An 11,197-nucleotide genomic window follows, 5' to 3' on the forward strand; every position below is an offset into this window, starting at 1 on the left:
AAAGATGATTTGTAGATTCTAACGTGAATAAGTTGTCAGAAGAGTTATTGATCATTGTAGAGCTTTATCATCGCCAGCTGATACCTTTGTCCTTGGTTATGACAAGTTATTTAGGAGAATGGAAGAAGTCTCAAACTTCAGAAGCATTGGAGCATGTATAATTGAGGGAGGAAGAGTCCTTGCCACATTATTTTCTGTTTGTCATCAATATGCTCATTTTCACTCAACTGCTTTTAACCTAGGTTAGTCTCCCGCCCCACACTGATAGGGCTTGTTAAATACAATTGTAGTGTACTAAGAGAATAATAAAACTTTATTTTCTATTTGTCTTGCTGACTTTCTAGGATTGTTCATTGGCGGGGGGGGGGGGTGGATAACAGGGTATCACTTACTGGTGACTTTTTAATGAAGCAAAATAATCATTTTTTTGTATCCAGTGGAAAAGGAAATTGTAAGAGAAGTGGGCTACTGTGTGGCTTCGTTGAGACTTTCTGCAGCTAGAATGGGGATACCTAACATAAGAAGTGTTTGTCTCAAACTCTTTCACATGTGGAGCAGAGACTTTCACGTGTAGACAAATATACCAATGGCTGGCAATGGGCATTAGCTACTCAACAAATCTCAAAGATTTTAATAAGATTTCTACTCCTGAATGTGAAATATGTTCTCTCTCTCTCTCTCTCTCTCTCTCTCTCTCTCTCTCTCCCTTTTTTTTTTAAGTATTGGCTTAGAGATTGCATATGTGTTTATTTCTTTTTCACCAGAATTGCTAGTTTGCCAGTGACCCAGATAACTAATATCTGTAGTACCTTCTCTTTTGAAAAGCCTATTACCTTGCAAGCCAAACTATAATTAGAGGAGCAGAGTGACTGAGAATCTGAGGTCCTTAGATAACTGAGGTGTGCAAACGTCTGAGGTGCTGATCACCTGTTCCCTGGACCACCTCATCTTGGGCCTTTTTTCTGTGAGAAAAATTAAGATCTTGGCAAGCATGTTGGGTGAACCTGCTGTCCTGAAGTGAGATCAAAAATCATCTCCCTTAACCTTTCCCTTAAGAATATCTGCAATTTAAAAACTTTTTTTTTTCTTAAATTTTAATTCAATACATACATATATGAAGGCAGGGAATAGACATTTTCCCTTGCTCTTTCCCCCCACCCCCTTCTCCACCCTTTGTAAAAATTTTTTGGGAAAAGTAATAAATGTACACGGTGAAACATTCAAATCTTATGAAAAAATCAAATAGTCCAAAATCTAGCTCCCCCTTCTCCATTCATTTACCTTTTCACGAGGCAACTACTCTTAATCAGATTTATTGTCTGTCTTGCAAAGATATACTATTTATCCTTTAAAAAAAACAAATATTTTACAGATGAATGTGTACCTTTGGTTCTTTTTTTTTTTAATTTATATTTAGAGCTGGTAACAGATACTTTCTACATGCTCTTTTGGTGGACATTTGTTATTAAATTACATGTAGTTGCTACTCACTGGGGAGTTTCCTATTACCCAGATAATACTGAGTTATAGAAGATAATTTCATGTTAATAATTTTCACATTTTTTTAAAGCTTTGACCCCTGTTCCCTCATTTTAAAAGCTTTCACAGAATTCCTAAGGCCAAGTATATTTTCTGTAAGTCTCTGCCCCACAAGTCTGTACTACGTAGGACATAGGAGAGCCCCGGGAGCCACCTGGGATATGGAGGCTGAGGGTGGGCATTTGCTGTCCCACCTTCTGCACCGTGTCTGTTTCAGTGCTGAACTAGCTGTCCCTGGAGATGTGATAGGCCTCTGAGTGTCTGTTCTGTTGTAGTCTCCTTCCTGTGGGTTCCATCTCCTCCTGGACTTCCAAAGCTCCTCAGGATCCTGAATCAGGGAGGACTCTTCCTGTCTAGATCTACGGTCTTGAGGGCATGATGGTCAGGGGCACACCCACAGCATGGTACCTCACAGTCATTTTGTCGACCCTACTTAGCCCATTTATTCAACAGCTCTGTATTGTAAGAGGAATGTCAGCCACTCTACACTTTGCAGTATTAACTGGTGGTCACTTGCCTTATAAAAATGGGGAGAGGGAGTATGCATACTTCCATGCACCCAATTAGCAAGAACCTGTCCAAACCTTCTTTGGTATAAGGTTTAACTTCATTAATTTAAGAATATTACCAAAAGATTAATACATTAAGCAGAGATAAAAATATGTATTTACTTAATTTATAATTAAAAAAAAAAACTGGATGACTCGAATTATTCTCAGAAGTTTTTGTAGTGCTGTTTAAATTTGTACAATACTTTAAATAGCTATAATAAAAATATGAAATATTAGGGAAAATTCTGGATGCTCCTTTTGTGAGGTTCCTGGAAAGGGAGTGATTCTAGTTTGGGACCCTAGTCATGTCTGTGGAGAGTACTTTTTGGTTCCACAACGTCTTAATGCCACCAGAGGGAACTGTTGACAGTGAAGTCCTTGAATGAAGGGGATTGTGGTAGTGAGGGGGAAGGTTATGGCCAGTAAGCAGCTTGTGTTTATCTGTGAGACACAGGTCATTGCCTTGTCTGTAATTTGTAATCTTATTGACCCTTCCCACTCCCCATTTTCCCTTCCAAGTTTCATTTCAGGTTTTCTTTAATTTCTCTGCTCAGTTTTCTCATCCTGCTTTCATCCTACTAACATTTGTTACTATGTTTATATTTTCTCATGTCTATAATGTTTCTGAAACTCTTCTTGTGTTACAGTAACAGTCTTCCTTGACATGCTATTTATTAACTGAGCCAGTTTTCATATATCAGTAGAAACTGCACTTAAACCCTGAATTCTTCTATTTGGTTTGCTTTTATAATGAAGCCATAAAGATTTCCTCCTATTCATCTGGCTTATAGATGGTATTGACAAACAGCAAAGAAGAGATACTGGCTTGTACTTAGCATCCGAGCTAATGTTGTTCATATTGTCTTATTAGAACACCTGGAGAGTGCAAGTTCTAACTCAGGTATACCAGCTGCACAGAGAGGTGAGTTTGTCTAATTAAGCAAATAGTCACCAAAGGTGTGAAATTCTAGTGTGGTGGTGCATAAACATACAGACATTGAAGAAATGCACTGGACAGTGGAATAAACACCAAAATGTGGCATTATTGTAGTTAGAATGTGTCGTTAAAAATATTAATTAACCTAATATTTAAGTTTTTAGCATCTTAATAGTTTCCCTGTTTCTCAAAATAAAATTTTAGCTCTTTGACATTCTTTTTAGCTTAGTAGTAGTAGAAGCTATTTTATTTAAAAAGGAGAACTTGTTAGACTCGCATCTGCCTCCCCACTCAATGTTGTCAGAAGCTTGTTACCAAAATCAGACGTGAAAACAGAATATTGACCACAATAACCCTTTGGCCTTTCTGTTACTGATGGTAGAAAGAATGTGTTTTAATAAAAGATAAGTCAACCAGTGATTTTTTTTTTCATGTGTTCTTCAGCATTTGATTTTCATTATTTTTGTTTTAGGGTAAAAATAAGGAATTAAAGTCCTAAAATATAGACAGTCAAAACCTTGTAAAGAAAAAGAATGGGAAATAACATTAGTCAAAGCGGTATATGGTCCTTGCAGTGATATTTTGGTAAGACCTTGCTTCCATTGCCCCTAAGAGACCACCACACAACTATGACATCACCAAAAATGCTCAGCCAGCTAATTAAGAACTTGGTTTTGGACAAATCAGTGTCTAAAGCTTGACTCTTTACTATCTCTCATATCTGACTTGAAAAGGACCATTCTTTTTCTAAGTTACAGTTAAATTACATCATCGGAAGGAGTGTTATGACGAGTAAGAGACGTCATCCATATTTTTTCTTTGTTTTTTCTTTTGTTTTCTGTCTGTGTTTTCAGCAACGTCAGTTGATTACAGTTCCTTTGCAGACAGATGCAGCAGCTGGATAGAGCTCATTAAACTGAAAGCTCAGACCATAAGGCGCGGATCAATTAAGACAAGTAGGCGGATGTTTCTACCACATTATGATCTGAGAAGCATATCCCTGATTTCCCAGTGGTGAAGGCTAGACCTTTCTACCCTGTAATAACATTGCCGATCAATCATGTATTGGAGTGTGAAAGCTGCAGACTCTAATGGTCACTTAGCAAAAGTTATTGAAGGGCCTTTAGATTTGTTCATTTTAACTGTAGAATTATGTTTTAAAAATTTTACTTTTTGTGAAGGTATTCTTAGAAGTGTATAGATATTATATCCTTCTAATGGAAGGAAATTATGAGCTCTCTTATAGAAGAGATACTCTTTGAGGACCCTAGCTACTATGTAGTATATGGCATCTGTTAGTTTCCTAAGAGTGATAAAGAGGGCTAAAAGAATGAGGTATTTCTGGATAGAAAGTAGTAAACTCTTCTCTCACTGCTAGAATCAGGATCGTTACTTACGTGTTCTTTATACTCCATGTGTTTTGATAGACTTTGAGGTAAACATATTTGAGTGAAAGAATTTATAGTACATTAAGAGAGAACGAATGATGTTTTAGAGGAAAGATCACAGGATATGGAACCAGACAGATCTGGTTTGGGATCCTAGAAGTGTCATTTTAATAGCTGTGTGACCTTGGGCAAGTTATGTAATTTCTCTGAGCCTCAGTTTGCTCATGTGTAAAGTGGGGATAATATCTATGTTGCTGGGTTGTAAGGATTAGATAATACATATGCATGTGTGGCTTATAGTAGTTACTTGATAAGTGCTAGCTATTATTATTTGTTATTTTATAAACAGTTAACTTTTAGATAGCCAAGGTCATTTGTTTTTAAAATTATGAGTTTGATCAAAAAGGTTTGGAGAAGAAACCCATTACAACTTGTTAACATAAGGTTTATCTACAAGTTGACAGTGATGAAGTTGTCTGAAACAGATGGAAAAACTGCACTGGGAAATATAACAACTTTCACACTCTCTTTGTAATAATTTGTTCCTACAGCAGATAATTTTTAATGCTCTCCTGCTTTTTCTTTTTCTTCACTTTATAACGATCATTGTGTGTTGTCATAGCTATACCGCATCAGCATTTTCTTTTGCAGGAATGCCATTTTTCTTCCAAAAGAATTCCATTGCAGCATTTCCTCTCACGTTTTTCTTTCTCTCTTTAATTGCATGCAGTGCATGATAATTTCTTTACTCTCATGACATGGCTTACCCTCACAGACAGCTGAATGTTGTCACCACTTTTTTGGAAACCTTAGGGAATAATTGAGTTACCAACATCTGATCTTGAGGTTTTGTTTTCTTTCTCCAAATTTAGCTGTCACCGTTGAAAAAGCAAGTCCGATGGGTGAAGGAAATTTCCGGAACCGTTCTGCTCCACCTTGTGCAAATTCTACGGTTGGGGTTGTTAAGATGACACCTCTTTCTTTCATTCCTGGAGCAAAAATAACTAAATATCTTGGGATAATTAACATGTTTTTTATCCGGGAAACCACTTCTCTTCGTGAGGTAGGTAATTTTATAACATTGTTTTTGTACATTTTCTGATTGAAGACATTAGTATCAAAACCAAACGAATTTCAGGTTGTTATTTTTTGCCAAAGTATAGACACATACACACACACACGCACATGTACCTTTTCTTTTCTTTTTTCTTTTCTTTTTTTCAGTAATTTGTCTGGATTAATTCTAGATTAGACTTACCAAATTTCATATAGCACCGAGTATTAGCACAAGAATTGTGTTGGGTTTAATTTCATTTATTTTTAGAGATTCCAGATCCTTATCATAAGTAAAACAAGTAAATTGATCCATGTTGGATTAGAGATTTAAAATAGCCTGAAAGAACAGTTCAGTTTTTTCAAGTAGTTATTTGCCTGCTATTATTTAAATAGCAGTTTTCATGGTTTTACATTTAGAAACTGTAGGGGACTATATTATAGATAGATGTCTGTGGATAGTTTATGTCTGTTTTTTTTCTCCCCCTGAAAAAGAATGTGGCTGCTCATTTTATTGCCCCCTCTAGAAGTATATGAGGATGCCATTTATTCAAATTCTTACCCCACAGTGGGTAACAGTAATTATAATGTTTTGATGTGGTCACATTTAAGAATCAGAGTCAGTCTATTATATCTTTCATTACATAGGAATTTAAACTCAAGGAAAAATTGTATTTACATTGTGTCTTACTAGAGCAAAGTAATATTGTGAATAGGGACAATTTTAAATTATTGAGGTATGAAACTTAATAAACTCTTCAGCACTTTGTTTTTTTTAAAGTCTATGCATTATAAAGATACCTTAACTATGCTTTTTTTCCCATTGTGTCATCATCAGTGTTTTTGTACTTCCTTAGAAATAATAACCCTTATACTATTTTTTTTTTTTAATTTGAGAGAGAGAGAGAGAGAGAGAGAGCCTGAGCCAGTGAGAGGGGCAGAAAGAGAGGGAGAAAGAGAATCTTAAGCAGGCTCAATGAACGCTCAGCACAGAGCCCAGTGCTCTGCTCAATCCCATGACCCTGGTATCATGATCTAAGCTGGACCCTCAATCGACTGAGCCACCCAGGCACCCTGCCCTCATGCTGGTTTGTTTTTTTTTTTTTCCAATGGGGAGGCTGCTATTTAAAAACAAAATTTTTTTTTTAACGTTTATTTATTTTTGAGAGACAGAAAGAGAGCAGGGGAGGGGCAGAGAGAGAGGGACACACAGAATCCTAAGTAGGTTCCAGGCTCTGAGCTGTCAGCATAGAGCCTGATGCGGGACTTGAACCCACAGACAGTGAGATCATGACCTGAGCCAAAGTCGGATGCTTAACTGACTGAGCCACTCAGGCGCCCCTATCATGATGTTTTTAATATCGTACTCACCATTCTGCACCTGGCACAGTGTCTGGCAGAGAATAGACATAAATATTTTTCTGTAAATGAGGGCATGACTTCTGACAGATTAATTAGATAGATGTTTTCTTTATGATAAATTAGGAAATCATATTCCATTGTGTTGAGATAGAAAAGATGCTATCTTAATATATTCTCAAAAACCTTTTAATATAGAATTAAAATAGGTGACGCTTTTAGGTCCATTTAAATTTGACAAAGAAAGTTGGGTGTGAGAAGCTGGTATGGATGGGTAAATTAACTTTCCAGTTGTTCTTAATAGCACGTACTTATTGCACTATGTTAATCCATAAAATTTTGTTTCCTAAGTGCTTTCTCTATTGCTTGAGAGCCACGCCCCAAAATGTTGCCTCACAGTGGATTTCTCTTCAACAGAGATTTGTAATATTAACTGTATGGCATAATATCCCAAATTTATTTGTTACTTGATAAGTTATTTGCTTACAATTATATAATCTTTTAAGAATTACCCTCTGTAGTCCCTGTTACTCTGCCATCAGAATTTCTAGATTTAAAAGGCAGGAAGGAAACAGATATAAGTGAAAGAAAAAATGTCCTGAGCTATGATGAATTGGAAGTAGGCTGAAATGCCTCAGTTTCTCAGTTACAAAGAGAGCTGCCTTTACAAAACTACTGCTTTTTAGAAAGGTGTGATCTGGTCAAATGTTTTTTCTAACAGTGCATTAAATTTTGCCATTCACTTCCAGTGTAAAGTTTGAAATTTCTTCCTAGACTGTAAATAACCTCCAGTAGAATTCATAGAAAGCTGAGGTTGAACAGCATTTTAAGCTCTCAGCTAGACTTTGGTTTCTGTTTTGTTTTCGAACACTGAAAACATTCTCCAAACTACTGGATTTCATTCCCTGACAAATATGTATGGAAAACTCAGTATGTGCACATACTGAGTTGTGAGCAGAACAGATGACAGTTTCTGACCTGATGGAATTTACAGTCTGGTAGAACTGGAGCATGGTGGACATTAAACAAATAATCATGTAACTTATGTATAATTACTAGTGATGTTAAGTAATATAAAGAAATACAACAAAAGCTATCAGAGGAAATAACAGGGAAACTTAATTTAGATCTGATAGTCAGGGAAGGTTTCTCTGAGAGAGTTACGTATAAACAGGGACCTGAGGAATTAAGAGTTATTCTGGTGGAAAACTGGGGAGGAGCCTTCAGGAACAGCATGTACAATGACCCCGAGGAAGGAAAAGTGCTTGACACCTATGGAAAACTGATAAAAAGGCAAGTGTGCCTGGAACATGCTTCAGGATGGGGGATACGGATAGCAGAGAAGTTTTATTATGTATATTTGCCATCAATTTGTGTGAATGATAGGAACGATTTGATGGAGATGTTGAAGATGGAGAAACAATTTGAATTCTTGCTCTGCCATTTTTTTTTTTTTATTAGCTATGTGGTCATAGCTAGTCAGGGCCACAGCTTTGATTTCATCATCTGTAAAGTGAGGGTACTAATCCCCATCACAGACATGTGTGCAGTAAAGGTTTGTTCATTCATGCAACAGATCCCTGTTATGAGGAAAATAAAAATGATCATCTATTATATTAAGATCATTTAAGATGTTTTAATATATATTATTTGGCATTTTATATACATTCATGTCCACGTATATAGTTTGATTTTTTGCATATTATTATTTAGGAAGGAGGAGTCAGTGGTTTTCTCCATGCTTTCATTGCTGAAGTGTTTGCAATGGTGAGAGCTCATGTCGCTGCATTAGGAGGGAATGCTGTTGTCTCCTACATAATGAAGCAGTGTGTCTTCATGGAGAACCCAAATAAAAACCAGGTGAGATGTAGCTGGAAACATCCAGTGAGGGAACCTGAGGATTTCCCCTGTGGCTTTCCCATCCTCCCATTCATCTCCCAACCAAAGGGCATTGCTCTTCAGAGCTTTTGGATTCTAGATGTTTAAAACATGTTTTAATAACTATATTAGTAACCATGGCATACTGTTTTCACATCCCAGATCTTCTTAAATATCTCTGGAAGTTTTGCTCCTAAGTTACTGTGAAAGCCACCTCTAGTTTGGACTATGAACTGTCCAGTTCTAACTGCCATACTAGTGAAGAGTACATCCCGATGGGGCCACACTCTTTATCTATTTCTGTAATAACATCAGAGTTTGTTTGTTTATTTGTTTTTAAAGTAGGCTCTATTGACCCTAGATCAAGAGTCACATGCTCTACCCACTGAGCTAGCCAGGTGCTCCTGTTGATGTATCTCTAATAAATAATTCTGTTAGTGGGAGCAAAAGACTGTTACTTAGGATCAGTTTTAGAATAAATTTATCAGTATTGTTGCTTTAAAAAACTTATTAATTTTTTTTTGTTTTTTTTTTTCAGTTTTCTTGTGAGTTGCCTTCTTTTCATTTGCTCATTTCTCTATTGGGTTGTCTGTCTTTTCTCTAGTGACTTCAAAGCCTGTGCTTTTCAGCTATGCAACACTGCCCCTAATATAACAGAAAATTATAAGCATATTATTGAGTTGGTGATTAAACATGTCCTGTTGTTTGTCTAGGCACAGTGTCTTATAAATGTAAGTGGTGATGCAGTGGTTTTTGTTCGTGAATCCGAGTTAGAAGTGGTATCAACCCAGCAGCCTACCGCCAACTGCCAGCCATCATGTACTGGAGGAGAAGTTACCACCTGAAGTAAATTAGAAAGAGTTCAACTAAATGAAATTCATCTGTCTCCATTGTTTTGTCTTTAATTATCTTACTGGACTTTTAAAAGTGAACTTAATTTCAGATCATTAAGAGAGAATTGGTACATTTTGAGTAGATTTGATTTGTCTCTAATCTCTTGGAGGCATGAGAATTTTTAAACCATGGTGTTTTGTTTGCCAAGCCACGCCCCATGAAATCTTGACCCTTCACTAAGTTCAGATAGATTTCTCAGAGAACTGTAGCAGAAATGGAAGCTGTCTGTAATTTATGTTGACTTTAATAAAATCATACTTTGAAACACAAAATGGTGAGATTATCAAGAAATTATAATAACTACCCTGGTGTAATTGAGAGAAACGAAGCAAGAAATTTACAAATTGTTAATGAATAAATAATCTGATTTGAGGAATGTGTGGGAAAATGGAGAAAAGTTTTGAGAAATCTATGTGTGTTTCTTAATGCGTTTTATTTTGATAACTGAGTTTGGAATTTGGTAACAACTGAAGGGGAAGAGTGCTTCAGCCATCTTTTAAAAAGTTAAAATTACTGTAACTTGGATCCATATTGTGTCCTAACTGCTGTAAAAGAAAATGTAATTTATTAGAACGAGTGTCCTTCCATTGAAAGTTTTAATAATGTTTGTAAGGAGGGAGGAAGAAATTAACTACATAACTTTATAACTGGCCAAATTTTGTTAGTGTTTTTGTTAGTGTTTAATTTGTCTAGAAGAGGCTTGGCTTCAACTGGGAAGAAAAAGGTCAGTGAGTTTTGTTGAAGTAGTTAAAATATAATTGACCTAGTAGGAGTATAAAATTATTTTTAATAGAATCATACTGCACTCCTACCAAATAAACAGAACTATATCTTAGGCATTTTTGATGGTAAGTTAGATTGTATTTGGCATAGAATTTGGAGATGTAACTTGAATGTAAATATGCTGCAGAGTGTTGAATGTATACGTAGAAACACCTTTTCTGTCAATGCCAAATACCTAGTGCAAATGAACCTTAAAAAGTACATTCCTCCTTTGCACAATAAAATTTCTGTATAAAACTCATGATTTCGCTCTTTCAGGATAACAAACTACCCTAAAAATTAGGAATCAATTCCTTGTTATCACAGGTGTCAATATTTTTCTGTATTTTGTTTATAATTTTATTTTTTAAATAAAAAGTTTATAAACTGGAATATCCCCTATGTCTCTGCTTGCCTCCCTTGTGCAGTACTGCCAGTAGTCTGAAACCCCTTCCCACCCGATGGTCTCCATTCCTCCCTTCAGTCAGCAAACATCTGTTGTGCATCTGCTGGGACTGTGGCATTTTCATGGTCTTTGGTTGGTAGGTATTCACATTCAACATCTGTTTGTTGAATGCTTGTTAGATCCCAGAGCACAGTTTTAGGCAGTCACCAAAGCACACCTAAGTTCTTATGATCATGGAGCTTATCTTCCATGGCTACACAAGTGAATAATTTGTAAACTGTGCTATATGGTACTATAGCAATTGCTAATGTTTACTGAATGCTTTCTATGTGCCAGGCAGCGTCACAAATAGATTTTTGTATTAACCCTCGTAATATTTACAGAAACCCTATGAGGTAGATGTAGATACTGTAGTGAAGCCCCATTTTGT

General features: G+C 36.2%; 1 protein-coding gene across 25 annotated transcripts in view; it reads left to right on the top strand.

The window, feature by feature from the left end:
* Positions 1-10,754, top strand: part of C2CD5 (C2 calcium dependent domain containing 5) — a 100,755-nt gene extending 90,001 nt beyond the window's left edge. For 11 of the 25 annotated variants that reach the window (XM_053895472.1, XM_053895476.1, XM_053895474.1 and 8 more), the window contains 5 exons: positions 2,962-3,012; positions 3,882-3,983; positions 5,288-5,478; positions 8,541-8,687; positions 9,419-10,754. In XM_053895472.1, the coding sequence (XP_053751447.1) occupies positions 2,962-3,012; positions 3,882-3,983; positions 5,288-5,478; positions 8,541-8,687; positions 9,419-9,550 (623 nt within the window). In that variant the 3' untranslated portion in view covers positions 9,551-10,754. The remainder of the gene's footprint in view (positions 1-2,961; positions 3,013-3,881; positions 3,984-5,287; positions 5,479-8,540; positions 8,688-9,418) is intronic. The other 14 variants (XM_053895475.1, XM_053895480.1, XM_053895464.1 and 11 more) reach the window with 4 other exon arrangements.
* The last annotated feature ends 443 nt before the right edge of the window (positions 10,755-11,197 follow it).

Source organism: Panthera pardus, unplaced genomic scaffold, assembly GCF_024362965.1.
Source record: "Panthera pardus isolate Hobbes unplaced genomic scaffold, ASM2436296v1 HiC_scaffold_6, whole genome shotgun sequence".
Lineage (NCBI taxonomy): Eukaryota > Metazoa > Chordata > Mammalia > Carnivora > Felidae > Panthera > Panthera pardus.